Source organism: Daktulosphaira vitifoliae, unplaced genomic scaffold (genome assembly GCF_025091365.1).
Source record: "Daktulosphaira vitifoliae isolate Bord-2020 unplaced genomic scaffold, ASM2509136v1 Scaffold_4, whole genome shotgun sequence".
NCBI lineage: Eukaryota > Metazoa > Arthropoda > Insecta > Hemiptera > Phylloxeridae > Daktulosphaira > Daktulosphaira vitifoliae.
In genome coordinates this window covers 30763062-30782571 of record NW_026099575.1, presented here as the reverse complement: position 1 = coordinate 30782571, position 19510 = coordinate 30763062, and the positions used below count along the sequence as shown (strand labels likewise).

Sequence of the window (19510 nt, the reverse complement as noted above, 5' to 3'; positions counted from 1 at the left end):
ATAAGTTTAGGTTTGTAGATAGTATTCGTTTTGCCATACTATCCATATTTCGATATTTTATTAATATTTATAAATTTTTATCTCAAATTATTTATGTTCATTGGAATTCAAAAATAGATAGTATATCAATTATTTTTAGACAAAAACAATATTACATTTTTTCTTCATATTTTCTTTATATTGCTTTGTATAAATTAGTCTCTAATAAAATATATAATAAGAAAATAATGTATGTTCATTTCTGTAGATATTTTATATGTTAGAGAAATGAACGTAGATACAATTAGTTTTTGAATTACTATTTGATACGTAATACAAGTGTCATGAGAGTTTATCTTGACATCACATTATTTTTAAATTATATAACGAATAAAAAATGTACGAAAAAAAAAGCTTAATTGAATAATAACTGTGACATTAGTTTGATCTTCGTTTGGTATTTAAATGACGCGGCACTCAGAGTTATAATTTTTAGTGTCGTATATTTTTCGTTGCATTATTGGATTATTAATAATTGTGAGTTATTGTGTATTATCTTATACTAATGACTTTTGATGGTATTTATTTTAAATTAGCCTTCTTTTATATTATTTTTAGATCAAAATTATAAAATGGCCCCAAATTCACAATCAACGTCTGGAAACTTAAAATACATTGATAATGACGATATTGTAATTTCTGGTATATCAGGCCGATTTCCTAATTGCGATTCTTTTGAAGAATTTAAACAAAAACTTTTTAATGGCACAGATATCCTAGCTGAAGGAGAATCCCGTTGGCCTGAAGGTAATATTTTATTATATATGTAAACATTCATGGTAAATTATCCAAATAAGGTAAAAATATTTATATTTTATAAATAAAAAATATATGTCTTATTGACCAAGTCAAATAATATAATTATTTAATTTAATGCAACTGAAACATCATAAAATTTTAAATTATACATTAATACTATGCAATACATGATTCTAATTATATTATATTTTATAATTACTTTCAAAGATAACATTTTTATTATATGGTTTGACGTGTGTTACCTATCCGATAACTAACAATGGTAAGCAAAAATTAAGCTTAGCACCATCTGAAGTGTCCACTACGCCCTTAAATTTAGTAGTATAACAATCAATTATACTATAAAGTATACATTTTTATGATAACGTTGTTAAACATAAAATTTTATTATCCCATATGTTTAAACACAACATGTAATTAAAGGAAAAATAAGATAAACTAAAATTATATTATATTTAGTTTTTTTAATTACTATTTTAATAATTTTAGAAGCTATAATTAAAATATTAGAGCCAGATATTTGATTATTTCTAATATTTTATAGGTATTCATGGAACCGTTACCAAAATAGGAGTTATCAAAAACTTATCTAAGTTTGATTCAACTTTTTTTGGAGTGCATCCAAAGTTGGCTGATAGAATGGACCCTCAAGTTCGAATATTACTAGAAAGCACATATGAAGCTTTTATCGATGCAGGCAAGTACTTTTACGTGTCACCTGTTTGCAAGTGACACGATGGTATCTGACCACATATGTGCATGTGGTAATTATTTTTTTAGAAAAAAAATCATATTTCTTATATAATTGAATTCTAATATATTTTTAAACATAAACATTTGCTTTTTTTAAATTTAAATTATAATTCTATTTTTAAAAAATAAAACATATATTTTGGTCTTTTTTTAAAAATTAATTATATTAATTCAAAGTTTAACTATAACTTTAAAAGTATAAAACATATTATAATTTTTTTTATTTTCAGTACTTAATAGTATACTACGTTCTAAAATTAAAAAACAAATTTGGTCTATCCCTCTTTTTCCTCTTTAAAGTAATATAAATTTAGGTTTTATAAAATATATATATTAAATTAGCTTAAAAGTAGAAAAAGATCAAACAAAGCATGTTTGTTTATTTTATCTATACTCATTTATAAACCGCTCTACTTTTCATGCTCTATTATAAAAAAGGTAATATTTTTTTAAATATTCGTTCTAAAGTTGTTATCGATCAGTGATTTTCTTAATTACATCATTTTAATTCTTTGAAGCTAATTAAACATACATGATTTTATTCAAAATAATCTTTATTTGATATTATTTTGAATTGGAGAGAGGGGATAGAATTATTGTTATTTTTTTTTTGAAAAAATTATAATACTTTTTGTAATTTTAAAGATATTTTGTGAGTCATAATTAAAAAATCACTCTATATAAATATTTAATTGTAAATTCTTTGATTTAAATAATTATTTAATATTTAAAAAAATATGCAGTTCAAAGCATTCTGAGCAAATTTCTATTGGGTGATTTTTATAAATCAACCTTGAGCAATTAGTGCACAATTAAGTAGTTTTTCGGTCTGTTGATTAATTTAAAAAATTGCGTCTCCCAGATGCTATTACATGTTGTAGTTATCACATTTTTGGTACTGGTTTGTTTTGGTAGTTACTTATACTTAATTTAATTTTTCTCAGCAAATTCTTCAATGATGAGCGAAATTTCATTTGTTCTTGCATTAATAATTTAGCCAATGTTTTCAAAAAGTCTTGACTTTTTTATTACTATATTTCCTTGAAAAATAATATGTGCGTTTAGCGTACCTATATTTAAAATTGAATAAAATACTGTTAAAGATCATTGTATACAATGCCGAGCCACAGTATATTTCTCCATTGTCTTATATATTATATCTACAGAAGTTTTAATTGCATTATAGAATTTTATCATATTTGGTTTTTTTTCATACCAGTACTTTTATTGATTGAATTATCGTTGGCAAATGTTAGACAACTTAGTTATTTTGTGGCTTATAAGAAACAAGTATTTTTTTTTTTTAAATATGAACGTTATATAGGACGTTTTTTTATTTTTTAGTTCTGCTGATTAAAAAAATTCCAAAAAAAAAAAGGAAAAATTATTATGAATTTGAATTCGCGCTCCATGCACTGCATCATGTTGCCTGTGACACTTAGCTTATAGCTAAGCTATCAACTTATAGCTACTTTTGATTTGTAACATATTTTTGATAACAATGACTCTTTAAATGTAAATAATAAATTAGAAAACTTACCTATTATGTTAAGACACCTAGCGACACCTTTTTTCGTGCATTTGTATAAACCGCATATCTCTCTATTTCTTGTCAACTTTATTTTTATTTTATCAATGTATATATTAGTATACGATACAGTAGGTTCTAACATAGAATTTTATAATTTTGTAAACAGATACATATTTCATGTATCTGTTTCAGTTTTTACATGTTTTGCTTCATTAGTGACTCCTTCCTTTTCATTTATTTTATTATAACAAGGATTTATAATTTTTTTACTTGTTTTTCGTCGGTACCATTTAATCCCAGTTTTTCCACAATACATTTTTTTCTTTCATACTAAAAGATACCTCATCATCAGATTTATGGTAATTTTCATAATCAATAGAAGAATATTCATCGTAAAACTTGTTATATTCTAATTGTTTAGTGTCTGAAAAATTTAAACAAATTTCATCTAGTAAAGCTTGTTTTTTGATGTAGTAATTCAAAATGTAATAAAAAGAAAAAGAATAATAATAATAATAGGAGTGTTATAAGAAAGGAGCTAAATTGCGGTAGAACACGAATGAATTACTACGTATAATATTTTATCGATGTTATGGTTCGAGGGTTTAAAAAATCATAAGGTTATTAAAATAAATTTGCCATAAAAATGTATTTATAAGAATTGATAAAATTGACTCATCTTTTGTTGTTCTTATTTAAATTCTTAAAATAGATTGTAGTTATATAGAAATAATTTGAACACCAAAGTAAAATTTGTAAGTGTCAGGAAGCGTACGGCAGTCGAGATTGTTTCTTGCCCATTTTTTACCGTATTGTGCTAAATAGTTAAGTGACCAACTAACTCCACTACTATGTTCCATGCTGTTTTATGAAATTCAGCTCTACCCAATAATTACTGCACTACTTCAGTGCTGTTGTTCTTAGCCTTTTTACTTTATATAGTTGATAGTCCCATCTCTAATTGTTTTGATAATCTCAAATGACGTACTGCCTTTTTAGACTGTTTTATTACTATCATTTTATAATTTATTACACCGTAATCATGACTTAGATAACTATTACATGAATATATATATTTAAATTACAAAGTATTTCTATATCAATTTGGTAAATTATACAATTTTTGTGATATTGTACTTTTCTTACAATTTACATTCAAATATTTTAAGAATTATTTAAAAGTAATATGCATGGATATTACAATACTGAATACTTAGAACCTCCCTATATTTCTCCACCACTCAAGTCGTTCAGTAAAGCAGCGATACGAAGTCTTTCTAATACATCTATTATTATTAGTTTAACATAAAACATAAACGAACGTGGAGTACATTTTTACCGAATTATTCGAAACAACAACTGTAAGCGATTATTTTTGTATATACAATAATAACATAAAATCAGTTTATTTTTATAATTGTATGACTATCAAGATAGAAAATATAACGTTGAAAAACATATAATGTTATTTATGACAGGTTAAATGTTGACTGGAGTAATTAATAACCCCACGTAGTTGCTATATTTCATTTTTGGTGGTTTTTATAATTTTTTCAAATAATGAATGAATTGTTATTTTAAGAATAAAAGTCAAATTTATCAATTGACTAGATACATTAAAAAAATATATACTTCCCTCAAATTAGAATGATATAATTATTACTATTATTAACTAAATTTAATTAAAAAAAGGAAATTTATATATGTTTTGAAACACCCTTGAAAAAATACTGCGTATATTGCTGAAACATTATCATTTATATACAGTTAAATATAAATATTAATTATAGTTAATTTATAAAAATAACTTTTTAGGAATGAATCCAACATCTATGAGAGGATCAAACACAGGTGTAGTTATAGCAACTACTGAAAATGATTCTGCTGATTGGTGGTCTGCTGAACCTGATCGAGTAAATGGTTATGAATTTTTAGGTGTAACAAGAACTATGTTCCCTAACCGTATTTCTTATTCTTTTGATTTAAAAGGTAAAATAATAACAATTTGTTATTAAAGAATCTTAGAAAAATATTATTATAATTGTATTGATTTAAAGGTCCTAGTTATTCAATCGATACTGGATCTTCTGGCAGTTTACTAGCTTTTGAACATGCATACAGAATGATAAGAACTGGAGTTGCTGATGGCGTCATTATTGGTGGTTGTTCTTTAATATTGAATCCTGTTTTGTCTGTTATGTTGCAGAAATTTAATTCACTTGCTCCTGATGGAGTAAGTAAACCCTTTGACGCTAGTGGTAAGTTCAGAAATTAAATTTTAAAACTATTAATGATTAATAAACAGTATGTTAAAATTGAAACTTTTTAAGGTCAAGGATATGTTCGAAGTGATGCTATTGTCGTCCTATACTTACAGCGTGCCAGAGATGCTAAACGTGTATATGCCACTGCTTTAAATGCTTGTGCAAATACAGAAGGTTTTCGATTAGAAGGAGCTATTCACCCTTCTAATGTCGCACAAATGAAATTGTATAAAGAAGTGTTAGATAATGCCCATGTCAGTCCAGCAGATGTAGATTATGTTGAAAGCAACGCATGTGGAGATCAGGTATTATCAATACACTAATAAATTTTCTAGAAAATATTGTATATTATACTATATACTATATAACATACAATATATTATATAAAGTATAATTTATACTTTAAATATTTAAAAGTTACAAAAATCAAATAATAAAAAATATAAATTTAACGTAGTCCAAGAATCAATAAATCATTAAAAAAAGAAAGAGTAGCATAGTGTAGCATAGTTGGGACAATTATAGATGATATCTGACAGTGATTATAATCACTATCATAAGAAACGTTTCGATGCAAATCTGTAAATAGCGTTTAATTTTAAGAAATTTCTAGATTATTTCAAAAGCTACAATAACTCTTATTCCCTTAATTTTATCCCGATTAATAATTTTATTTATAATTTTATATATGAATAAATAATAATTATAATAATTTAGTATGAAGTTGATATTCAATAGTTTAATATCGTAATTTTTACGAAGATTTTATAAAAATAATAAAGTAGTTGTATATTTCTTTACTTTTAACGCATATAAAAATTTAAAGAGCTTGATGCAATACTTTTCAATAAAAAATGTTTGTTACTTATAACAAAGTTTTATATACTGGACTACAAGGAACTTTCACCAGAAACAAAAATATACTTTTTTAAATCAATTTTTCCCGATATTTTCAAATGTGCAATTAGACTTTTTCTAACACTTCTAAGTTTTAATATTATTACTTATTATTAAAAAGTAAGAATTTACATTTAAAAAAATAATTAAGAAAAAAAATAATTGTTTTAAATTAATACTGATTTTGATTATTAATATGTTAAAAATACGAAAATTATATATTTAACCTATTTTTTTAATCGTTTAAAGTTGATTTTTGTGAAACTTTATAGTAAAAAAAAAAAAAATAATAATTTATTACTATAAATTTTAGCTCAATTTGCAAGTTTGAAATTGACATCATTAAATAGGAAATTTTATGAGAATTAAAAAAATTGTATCGTTATGATTAATATGCAGTCAGGAAATTTTATAATTATTATTTATAGTAAATTTATTCAGAAAAGCTCAATATTTTTTTGCATTTTTATCGTAATAGATAATTTAAATAAAAATAATAGTAATAATTTCCTAGTAACTTTTGATGTTTTAAAAGATTCTACAATTGAAATATGAACTGAATAAATTTTAATGATTTCCTTTAATTAAAAAACCCAGCATAGGGGACTCCCGGCACAGTGATTAAAATCATTATCATAAAAAACGCTTTGATTCAAATCTTTAGATAGTGTTTAATTTTAAAAAATTGGTGGATTTTTCCAAAAGCTACATTATCTGCTATTTCCTTATTTATATCCTGATTAAGATAAAGTATGTCGAATTAAATTTATAATATTTTTAAAGTATATTGTCGAATTAGTTTTGATGTTATATGATTTTACTTTGAAATTTATTAATTTTTTTACTCTATTTTTGTGTGCTACTACCAGTCTATAACATTCTAAATTTTTTCGTAACATGTTGCTATATAAATCATAAATCTAAAAAAAAAATAGTTTTCAGTTTCACCTGACTTTAACAATGGATGAAATAAAAAATTTACTGTAAATAGTAATTATAAAATTTCCTGAGTGCATATTAATCCTAACAATACCATTTTTTTTCTATTTAATTATGTCAATTTGAAACTTGCAAGTTGAGCTAAAAGTTATAGTAATAAATTAATTTTTTTGTTTTATTATTAACTTCCATTTTAAAGGGCAAAAAAAATGAGATTATAAGTAATTACTTTTAATATATTAAAAATCAAAATCAATAATAATTTGAAAATATTTATAAAAATGATTATTATATATTATATTTTTGAATCTAAGAATTACTAATCATGTTATAAATAAGAAAATAGGAGTTCATTTTGCTATTGTAATAATCCACCAATTTANTAATAAGAAACTAGCAGATAATGTAGCTTTTGTAATTATCCACCAATTTCTTAAAATTAAACACTATCTACAGATTTGCATCGAAGCGTTTCTTTTGATAGTGATTTTAATCACTGTCAGATTAAATCTATACTGGACCCAACTATACCACGTATAGTTATAGCTATTCCGTATATTCACGTATAGCTATTCCGCGACCCCACTGTGCTGGGTTCTTTTTCATGAATGATAAAGTATATTAAAATTTAAGTTATATATAGAAGTGTTAGTCTTTCTGGAACATTTTCAAAAGTTAAGTTGAAAAAGTTAATTTTTTGTGAAAAATTGACATTTTGAAACCCTTCCTGTAAGCTTTATAAATTTGTAATTTTTTTGGAAGTTTCCCCCATTTACGGAGAACGAGGGAAATTTTTTCAATTATTGAGGGTAATGTCTTCGACTAGATACGATTTGTGATCTTTTGAAGTATTTTTCATCAAAATCAGTCCAGCGAGAGCTGAGATTTAACGTTCACGGACACAAAAAAAAAACACATCATGTTAAAATATATACCTTCTCAGTTTCGCATCGAAGCTAAAAAAATATAACAATATGTTAAATGTATCAAAAGTAATAAGAATTATCAGTTAGATATGTTCCACTCTGTATATATAACTTCTTCTTCAGCTAATTGTTTGAAATTTAGGGCAATCGCTACTAAATATAAATTCCTACATTCTTTATGATTTTCCTCTATTCGTTTAGGGTCATCTACTTCTAGTAACTGAAATTCCTTCCTCGACATGATCTTATCATCGTTCTTTTAGTTTCGCTAGTGGTCTTTTATCTTCTGGTTTCCATTCTAGTGCACCCTTTGCTAAACTTTGATATCTACAGACATTACTAAAGCAACTCAATTTTATTTTCTTAATTATTGCGGTTATGTAGTGATCTCCAATGTGCTAGTTTGTATTATACTGTATGCATTCGAAACCTGTTCAATCGCAAACGAAGACAAAAAGAAACTGAAGAAGTTTATTAGAAGAAATTATGAAACTAAAAATAATTAAAGAAACAGATAAATATGAAATAAGGTCAAATATGAATTTAATAGAACTATTTGGATATCATAACATAACCGGGATATATAATGGGTGATTTTTTATTGTTGTCTACTAGATTTCTTCTAAAATAATTATTTTATAATATTTTAAGCAGTAATTATTTAATAAAAATTGATCACTTGTGGCTAATTAATTAAGTAAAATTAAAACTATATTAAAAATATTATTAATTTAAAAAAAACTAAAAAATATTAAAAATATTAAACTCAAAAGCCACAAAAAAATTAATGAAAAGTCGCGGATACGTATTTCGGAAACAATGTTACCATTATCAACGCTAAACACATACTGAGTTTAATATTTTTAATATTTTTTAGTTTTTTTAAATTAATAATATTTTTAATATAGTTTTAATTTTACTTAAGTAATTATTTCTTAATTTTTGAGTGGTTAAATATTTTTTAAATCTATTTCCTTATATTTTTTCTATCCTTATACCTTACAAGGGTAAAACATTTTTTTATTGACATAATATACAGAGTATTCAGTAAGTAAGAAACACAGTTCAAATTTCAAACAATAAAAACAATAGAAATTCGATTTCTTACTTACTGAACACTGTATATTTAACTAAATAATATAATAGAAAATGATCCAACTAAGAAAAGAGATTAGTCGTTAATAACTTTTTAACCGGGAGTTATAAATATTTTTACAGTTAGGTAGGAGGAGTAGCAAGGTAGAGTGATGCTTCATGGTAAAAATAACACACACCGCACATTAGCCTTCAATATACATTGCAAGTGTTACTATCTACCGAAATACTAGTTTAAAGAAGTTATTACTCAGTTATTTTCTTAAATGAATCATTATTTATTATCTGAACTAGTTAAATATTTATGTTGTGAAAAAAAAAATATTGGTACTTTCGTAAGGGATAAGGATAGAGTATCAAAAATAGACTTAAAAAATATTTAACCACTCAAAAATCTCGAAATAAATACTAATAAATACTAATAAACAAATTAAAAATAATTTTTTTTGGTTTCGATTCGAAGCTGAGAAGATATTTTTTACCATGATGTGTTTTTTTTTTTGTGTCCGTGAACGCTCAATCTTAGCTCTCACTGGACCGATTTTGATGAACATTACTTCAAAAGATCACAAATCGTATTTAGTCGAAGACATTACGATCAAAAATTGAAAATTTTTCCCTGGTTCCCCGTAAATTGTGAAAATCCCCCCAAAAAATACGATTTTTAAAATAGATAAATTTCGATATTTTTAAAACTTTTGTTTTCTAAAAATTACCATAACTTATTAAAAAATGAACAATTTAAAATAATTATTTTATATATTGAAACCTTAGATATTTTTCTTTTATTTGATATAAATGTTTTGAAAATCTGACTCTTTATCTGCACAAAAGGGAGTATTCAAAATAGCCACTTCTGCACAAAAATTTAACTTTTTCAACTTAAGTTTTGAAAATATTCCGAACTTTAACATATGTTAAAGTAAGTTTGTCCCGACGACTTATCTTCTATGTGCAAATGTTAAAAACAGAAATTTTGGTGTTAAAATTTACGATTTCATATTTTTCAACTTTAAATTACTATAACTTTTCGAAAAATGTATAGATCAATACAATTTTTTATTAATAAATACTTTATGTTTACTTATTCATTTGATATACATTTTTTGAAAATCTGACTCTTGACCTGACCATAGAGGGATTCAAAATAACAATTTTTACAGGAAAGTTAAAAATTTTTAACTTAATTTTTAAAAATTTTACGGAAATATTAATACTTTTATTTAATCTTAAATTAAATCTTATGTAATATACTATATTATAGTAATGTAGTATATTATGAAAAAAAAATTTCGAAATATATTGAAAATGGTTATCATAATCAAAAATATATTATTTTTGTGTTAAAATTTTTGATATTGTTTTTTAATTTATTTTAATATACCTTATAAGGTGGTATACTTTCATGAATATTATATAAATCTAATTGCCATAAAATATTAAGTTAAACTTATTTCAATTTTTTTTCTCTATTAAGTTAAAAAAATTAATTTTAACATTTTCATAATGCCATCATTGCAATGATTTTTTTGCAATTTTTCCTTAATTCTTTTTGAGTTAGAATTTTTCTTTTGAATAATCCACCAATTTCTTAAAATTAAACACTATCTACAGATTTGCATCGAAGCGTTATTTATGATAGTGATTTTAATCACTGTCAGATATCATCTATACTTGTTTCAACTATATCACGCTCACACTATGCCGTGACCTAACTATTCTACGGTTTATTATTATTATTATTATTTTAGGAAAAAGTTAGAGATCAATCACTCTGTGTATATATATATATATACATAATATTTTTTGAATTTATATTCTTAATTATTAAGACTTTTTTTTATAAATTGCACTAGTTAAAAGATTCACAAGAACTTAATGCTGTTACGGAAGTATATTGCAAAAATCGTTCAAAACCACTTTTGATTGGATCTGTCAAGTCAAACATGGGTGACAGTGAACCAGCATCTGGACTCTGCGGGATTGTAAAATTAGTATTGGCAATGGAAAATCAAGAAATTCCACCAACTCTCCATTATGTTACTCCCAATCCTAAAGTGCCAGCCCTTAAAGACGGCAGACTTCAAGTAGTTAGTAAGTCACTTCCATGGAAAGGAGGAATAGCAGCAGTGAATTCTATAGGTATTGGAGGATCTAATGCACATGTCTTACTAAAGTCAAGTTGTAAAGATAAGAAACCTCATTCTCAAGATCCAATCCCTCGATTGATAATCGGTTCAGGAAGAACTGAAAGTTCGGTTAACTATATGTTGAACCGAGTAAATATATCTTTATTCATTTTATTTTTTAAATATTACCTAATAAAATGATTACAATCATAAACAATTTTATGGAATAAAATGCATTTCCAATAGGTTGAAGAAACACCCAGAGATCCAGAATTGTATGGTTTATTGTATAATGTACAAAGTGAAAATATTCCAGGGCATCTTTTTAGAGGATATAGTATCCTCGGAGAACATAATAATCGAGAAGTAGTGGTAAGTTCTATGAAAAAACATGCTAAATTGAGTATAAAGATTTCTTAATTCAAATTTATTCATAATATATCGTATTTATTTATTTTGTAATACAGTCTACCGGAGTAGGAAAGCGAGAAGTATGGTTTGTTTTTGCTGGAATGGGAAGTCAGTGGATTGGTATGGGTCGAGAGCTTATGGAATTGGCACCATTCCAAAAGTCTGTTGAGAAATCTGCCATAGTATTGAAATCTCTTGGATTAGATCTTTATGCTCTTTACAACTCAAATGACCCAGCTATTTTTGATAATCCATTAAATACATTTGTTGGAATTGCTTCCATACAAGTAAAATATATAATTTTATTTATTTTAATGTGAATCATCATAATCATATCCTTAGCCTCTATCCCAACTATTTGAGGTTCACTCTATCTTACAATTATTTGACAGGATGTTTTACACCAACTGCTGATCTAACACAACCTCATTATGGTTGAAGTAGCCATAACAAATTTAATTTGATTGTCAATAAATGTTAATATTTAATTGTATAGATGGCGCTAATAGATATTCTTAAACTAATTGAAATTGAACCTGATAAAATCATCGGACACTCGGCAGGTGAATTAGCTTGTGCATACGCTGATGGAACATTAACCGTAGAACAAGCAATTACTATTGCTTACTGGAGAGGACGCAGTATATTAGATAAAAAATTACCACCTGGAGCTATGGCTTCAATAGGCAAGTGAAAAATTATATTAACCACTTTTAGTGTAGCTAAATGATACTTATTTAAAAAAAAAAATAGGTTTATCTTGGGAAGAAGTCAAAACCAAAGTTCCATCAGATGTTTTCGTTGCTTGTAATAATACTGCAGACAATGTTACTATTTCTGGTCCTCCTGATTCAATATCTAAATTTGTTAATAAATTGAAATCTGAAGGAGTATTCGCACGGGAAATAAACAGTTGTGGAGTAGCTTTTCATTCACCATATATTTTATCTGTTGGTCCAGCTTTTAAAGAAAAAGTCAAGGGTGTAAGTTTAACAGTCAGCTTGGGTAGTGCATTTATTAATAAACTATTTAAAAACTGCATGAATATAAATTTAATTTTTAAAGGTTGTACCAAATCCAAAACCTAGATCGTCGAGATGGTTAAGTACATCTATACCAGAATCCGAATGGAATTCACCATTGGCACAATTTTCATCGATATCTTATCAAGTTAACAATTTAGTATCACCAGTATACTTTTTAGTAAGTTAAGGCCTCTTGGTATTGAAAACATTTTTTCATTTTGATAATCTATTAAAAGTAATATTTATCTTAAATAATGATACACAACGCAATTTAATGCAAACATTTTTTCTTCAGGACGTATTGAAACAAATACCTGATAACTCTATAGTGATTGAAATTGCTCCAAATTCTATTTTCCAACCTCTTCTAAAATCTAGCACTGGATCAAATTGTACTCATTTAGGTTTATTAAGGAGAAATCAATCAACTACATCAGATTTATTACGTAGCATAGGGAAACTTTTTAATGCTGGATTACAACCCAAATTAGAAAATTTATACCCTCCAATAGAGTATCCAGTATCTAGAGGTACTCCATCTCTTCAACCATTAGTTGAATGGGACCACTCTAGTGATTGGCATGTATGCAACTTCATTGAAACAGAAACTGCTACATCTGGAGAGATAGTATTAGAAATAGATGTTGAAAACAATTCCTATAATTACCTTAAAGGTACTTTTGTTGATGGTGTCGAAGTTCTACCATATTCATCATACTTAGTAAGTTTCGAATATTTCATAATTTATTTATTGATAGAATTCCAGAAATATAAAAACCAATAATTTGTTATTAAAATCAGTGGTTCGATTATTTTGCGCTGAGTTATGTATGTTTTTTTTCGATCTCTCTGGCACTAATAAATTAAACTACCTTTATTTAATTACCTTTAGGTCATTATACTACAAATTATTTTTTTCACAGAAAATATTATTAATGATCGCAAAACTTAAATAATAGTTTTTGATAGATAATAGTAGTAGTGTATATAGTATATTGTTGTACAATTTTTAAATATATATTATATTTGTTTAGTTATTTGTTTGGAACGTATTAGCTAAACTTCAGTTAAAATCTCTTGAAGAATTGCCAGTAGTTTTTGACGATGTTCAATTTTTCAAATTAACTTCTATACCCTCCAATGGTATTTATGTCTAAAATGACTAGAGTACTAACCAGGTTAAATTTTTATAATCAACATTTTTACTATAGGAAAACTAACTTTCATTATCAATATTTTGAAAGAAACACGTCAATTTGAAATAAAAGAAAACGACTGTGTTGTTGTTTCTGGATTTATTGATATCCAAGTAACCGACGACCAAATTGAATTAACGGAAATAAAGGATTATGATGCAGGTCAACTAATGTCTAATGATATTTATAAAGATCTTACATACAAAGGATACAAATATGGAAAAACTTTCCAGAATTTAAGCATTGTTAGTCAAAATGGTCTGTAAAATATATGAAACTATTTCAAAAAAGAATTTTTTAGTTCAAATTTTATTTTACTAGGTAATAGTGGTAGTATTGATTTTGATGGACAATGGGCTCCATTTCTTGAATCATTACTGCAAGTACACTTATTAAATCTTGATACGAGACATTATCATGCTATCAAATACATAAACAAAATTTCAATTTTACCAAAAAAACATTATCAATCGTTATCCTCAAAAAGTAAATATAAAATAAAAAAATTAATTTGCTTTTGTTAACTCTTAATTAATTATTAATTTGTTAAAAGTATTTTAACTCATTAATAGTTAAATATAATCAAATAAAATCATATTAAATATTTAATGTTGTACACAATTTCAATAGGCATATCATTCAACGTTTATGAAAACATTAGAGTTGTTAAAACTGCAGGTGTAGAATTCACTGATATTAGATCACAATTAGTTCCTGTTCGTAAAGAAATACAAAAATCATTTGATTTAGACACTTATTCGTTTATTCCATATGAATCGAATGAAGTATATACCACTATTATGATTTAACTTATAATGAATTTAATACAATCTAAATATTTTAACAGGTTGATGAACCACTTAATTTAATCGCTCAAATCGTGTTAGATAATGTTATAGGCCATATAGAAGTTTGCGAGATTGTAACAATTCAACAAGAACTGTTGATTTTACAAGTCTTAAATTTAATTAGTTCTAAAACATCAACACTGGTATGATAAATATTTAGTATTATTTAATTGAATATTTGCTTAATTCTAAACAAACATTTACAGGTCAACTGCAATGTCTATGCAAAGAATATCAGTCATTACAAAACAGATAAACTCGTAGCATACCACGAACATGATATTACTTCCAGCACAATAGAAAACCCTACAAATTTAGTGTTAACTCACGGTGTAATTGAAAATAAAAACTTATTTAGTAACATAATAGCTGCTGTTAAAAATGGTGGTTTCTTACTTACTGTTGAACACAGTTTCGATCCAAAATTTAAACAAACTGGAATAGAAATTGTAGCAAAATACACTAAAGGCCATAATATGTTTATTTTATTAAAAAAAGTATTAAAATATTTATTTAAATTATAATGATTATTTAAGGACGCCGATAATAATTCATACAATTCTTAGGTTACAGAATCATCCAATCCTTTAGTTATAGCCACAGGATCATCATTCTCCTGGGTTGAATTTTTAAAATCTAATCTTAAAAACACTGTTTTAAATAATAAAAGCATTTTATTAGTGGGTCAAAACTTAGATAACTCTGGAGTAATACCATTAACAAAAAGCTTGAGACAAGATTCAAATGGCCATTGTGTTAGGTAAACTACATAATACATTTTTTCATTTAAAATTGAAAAAAAAATAATCATATAATATTTAGATGCATATCAGTCAAAGATAACAAAGCTCCAGCTTTTTCCTTGACAGCTCCACTGTATCAAGAGCAATTAAAGAAAGATTTAGCAATTAATGTTTTTAAAAATGGTGTATGGGGAACTTATGCATTAATTCCTTATAAACAGACTATGGTACAAGCTGAACATGCCTTTATTGGTACAACAAAAGTAGGCGATCTTAGTAGTCTTCAATACATCGAAGGAAAACTTTCGAAATACAAGTACTTATATAGAAAATATTTAATTACCTTTTTTATTAAAGAATATATATATATATATATATATGTATGACACAAATGTGTTTTTTTATTCTTAGTGTTAAAGAATATCCAAATTATAATTTATGTTACCCATACTATGTTCCACTTAATGGATTGGACGTGAAATTCGCAAATGGAGGATTCCCATACAATGGACTTAATGGAGATATTGCTCAACAGGTAAAATTAAATATAGACATTCTTTTATGATAGTGAACAACATCGTTTTCTTTTCATAATTTAGGAAAGCTATCTTGGAATGGAATTTTCAGGGCGAGACTCCTCTGGCAAACGTGTCATTGGTTTAGTACCTGGTGGTGCACTGGCTACATCCGTATTAGTACATAAAGATCTTGTCTGGCAAATACCAGACGAATGGACTCTTGAAGAAGCCTCAACTATCCCAAGAGTTTATAGTTTGGTAAATTTCAATTTATTGACGGAAGATTTACAAATATTCATAATAAAAAATTATTAAAATATTTATTGTAACCAAAATTAATTTATCTATAGGCTTACTACGCTTTGGTAGTAAGAGGAAACATTCAATCAGGTGAATCTATGTACGTGCATGCTGGTGCAAGTGGAATTAGTACTGCAGTTATAGCTGTTGCACTTGAGCTAGGAGTTATCCCTTACGTTGGAGTTTTTAATAGAGAACAAAAAGAATTTTTGAAATCAATATACCCTCAAGTAAATTTTAATGGAAAAAAATGCCTAACTTTTATTATAATTATTAATGTGATTTTATTTTTAGTTAAACGATCACAACTTTGCTAATCTAGCTGACAATGGAGGATTTGAACAACACCTTTTAGAGCAAACGGAAGGACGTGGTGTAGATTTAATATTTGATACTTATACAGTCATTAATAAACGTCAAGAATTTGTTAATTCTTTAGCTGAATACGGACGACTTATTGAGTTTGAAGTAGTCGTACCTGTCTCAGATTCTTTAGGAATATCCGGAAACATGAAATCTATTAGCTTTAATAAAATTTCTCTCAGTACCATACATTTCTCAGACTCGGAGATAAAATATATTCAGCGTTTAGTCGCCCAGGGTATAAAAAATAAGCATGTAAAACCTTTGTCTACGACTATTTTCCCGGTAAATAAAGTTGAAGAAGCATTTAAATTCACTGTATGTGGTAGTTACTTGGGAAGAGTTGTTGTTAAAATTAGAGATGAAGAAAAAACAAATGTACCAGCTAAACACACAGTAACTGCTTTGCCAAAATCTTTCTTTTCGTCCGAGAAATCATTGGTCATAAGTGGTAAATAATAAAACAATTTTGTATTTAAATATTCACAATTATTTATTATTTATCATATCATTATAAAATTAAAGGTGATGATGATGCTTTAAGCTTAGAACTTATACAACATTTAGCATCAAGAAGCGCTCGTAAATTTGTTTTGGTTACAAAAAATAAAGTACAGTCTGGTTTCAAAACGTTGGTTTTAAGACGCTTGAAGAACAAAGGCGTTAATGTAGTAATGTCTTCAGCCGACCTTTCAACAGTAAAAGGCGTCGAAGAAGCACTAAAAGAAGCTTTACAATTGGGGCCAGTCTGTGGATTTTATCATTTGAGCAACGTAAGAATTTATTTGATAACTGAATTTCAAAAATTTAGTAAATAAACAATTATTGTATCTTTGCTAAAATATTTACTTAATATTATATCTACAGGCTCCGTCAACAGGTTTATTACATTCTCTCAGTGAAAATGATTTTAGTTTAGCCAAAAATAATGTCGCTGATATTGTTGCTAACTTTGACACAATAAGCAGAAGAGTATGTCCCCAAATGGAACATTTTGTTATTCTTGCCCCAACATTAGCAACTCGTGGAGAAGTTTCTAAAACCAACTATGCATTTGCCCATGCTAGTCTTCACAATGTTGCTGAAATTCGATCTATTTCAGGCTACCCAATTGTAAGATTTTTTATAACTAGAGCCACACTATTTTTCATCTATATGATAATTTTAATAAATTACAAATGAAATATTTACTTTTTATAAACTAATTTAAGGATAAGATAATTAATAAAATTATTAAAGAAATCATTTTTTTTGAAAAACAAAAACAATTACGCAACTTAAGAGATGATATTTCAGTTGACTAATGATTAGCATCATTTATATGTGGAATTAATATAAATATTTATTGTCAGGTAATTGTAGAATATGGTGCTATAAGTGAATGTTCAGACTCATTCAATGATTCACGCTATGATATTCAACCCATGGCATCAGCTTTGAATATATTAGACAATGTTACGCGACAAAATAATCATTTAGTAATCTCATGCTCAAAACTATTACATCAAAGTCTTGAAAATACAGATGCTGCAAGTCTCGTGTTAATGAAAATAGCTAAACTTTTCGGTAATTACATTTATTATTTTAATATTTATTTTATTTTATATAATTTTATACTATTATTTTTTTTCTAGGACACAATGCATTATCTGATGTAGAACCAACATTCACTCTTGCTCAACTAGGACTGGATACAATTTTAGGGCCTAAAGTTCAAAGTTTAATTCAACAAGAAACTAATACGTTGATTAATATTGAAGATCTGAGACTAATGTCATTCCCAACTCTCCATACTAAAATTAACTCATTTTTAGCCTAAAATGCAAATGGATTGAAGAATTTCTTATTTCTTAAAATATTTATATGAACTCAAATACATTTGTTATTATATATTTTACTTTAAATGATCATAAATAAATAAATAAATTGCCTTTGAAAATATTGTATTGATCTACGGACTAACTAATAATTTTCAAACATAAATGGTTGACGGAACTACTTTCTAGTATAAAATGTAACGAATAATACACAAATTATTCTGGGGCTTTTATTTTGCTATTAATGTACAAGGCGTTATCAAATTTTTTCATTAAGTTTTTTATCATTAAGCAATAATTTTTAATGTTTAATTCACTAAAATAAAAATATATTTATTTGATTTACTTCGAGTCAAAACAAATTTTATAGTAATAGAGTTAAAATAAAACACAGTGGGGTCGTGGCATAGTTGGGACAAGTTTGTTGGGTATGTCCTGGGGAAATTTAAGTGCAGTAGTTTTTCGTTGCCTTCTGCACTGGGAACATGGTGCTTTTCGCCACCGTAGAAGCGCACGCATGGTCACCCATCCGTTCACCTACGGCGGTAGGCGCGACTTAACACTAGAGTTTTGTCAACAACTAGTGTGACCACCGCGCCACACCACGCCCTATAAAACGTACTGATTTTTTATTGAAAAATTTTTTTTAAAAAAGAAAATATGCATTATTATGTTATTAAATCAAATGTGTAGTATTACCTCAAATGACTCATTAAAAAAATAAAAATATTCTACTATACATTTGACAGTCTATTATACATATATACATTGTTAAGCTAAATTAAAAAAAATAAAAGCTACTTAAAAAAAAATGGTAGCGTGGAGTCGTGCCACGGTATGGACGTGGCATAGTTCGGACAAGTATAGATAATATGTGACAATGATTAAAATCACTATCATGAGGAACGCTTCGATACAGATCTGTAGATAGTGTTTAATTTTAAGAGATTGTTGGAT

At 26.4% G+C, this 19510-nt stretch overlaps 1 protein-coding gene across 2 annotated transcripts; it reads left to right on the top strand.

Annotated features, from left to right (window-relative positions):
* The first annotated feature begins 389 nt into the window (after nt 1-389).
* LOC126906422 (fatty acid synthase-like) lies at nt 390-18675 on the top strand. Of its 2 annotated transcripts, none has more exons than XM_050687034.1 (29): nt 390-516; nt 598-786; nt 1343-1495; nt 4898-5071; nt 5140-5340; nt 5413-5651; nt 11060-11482; nt 11579-11704; nt 11800-12030; nt 12240-12429; nt 12497-12726; nt 12809-12946; nt 13064-13489; nt 13803-13911; nt 13980-14222; nt 14286-14450; nt 14595-14749; nt 14812-14955; nt 15019-15309; nt 15379-15572; nt 15635-15871; nt 15967-16090; nt 16155-16331; nt 16424-16603; nt 16668-17187; nt 17262-17509; nt 17604-17849; nt 18089-18302; nt 18371-18675. In XM_050687034.1, the coding sequence occupies exons 2-29, from the start codon at nt 612-614 to the stop codon at nt 18553-18555; spliced, it is 6138 nt and encodes a 2045-aa protein (XP_050542991.1). In that variant the 5' UTR covers nt 390-516; nt 598-611; the 3' UTR covers nt 18556-18675. The 2 variants fall into 2 exon arrangements, with proteins under 2 accessions (XP_050542991.1, XP_050542992.1); XM_050687035.1 differs by having other exon boundaries at nt 431-516; nt 576-786.
* The last annotated feature ends 835 nt before the right edge of the window (nt 18676-19510 follow it).

Bases quoted from the DNA above. Each gene is read 5' to 3' on its own strand.
- LOC126906422 (XM_050687034.1), top strand. From the start codon at position 612: ATGGCCCCAAATTCACAATCAACGTCTGGAAACTTAAAATACATTGAT. The intron at 5,072-5,139 runs GTAAAATAATAA...ATTGATTTAAAG, and splicing joins TTATTCTTTTGATTTAAAAG to GTCCTAGTTATTCAATCGAT. The intron at 5,341-5,412 runs GTAAGTTCAGAA...AAACTTTTTAAG, and splicing joins TAAACCCTTTGACGCTAGTG to GTCAAGGATATGTTCGAAGT.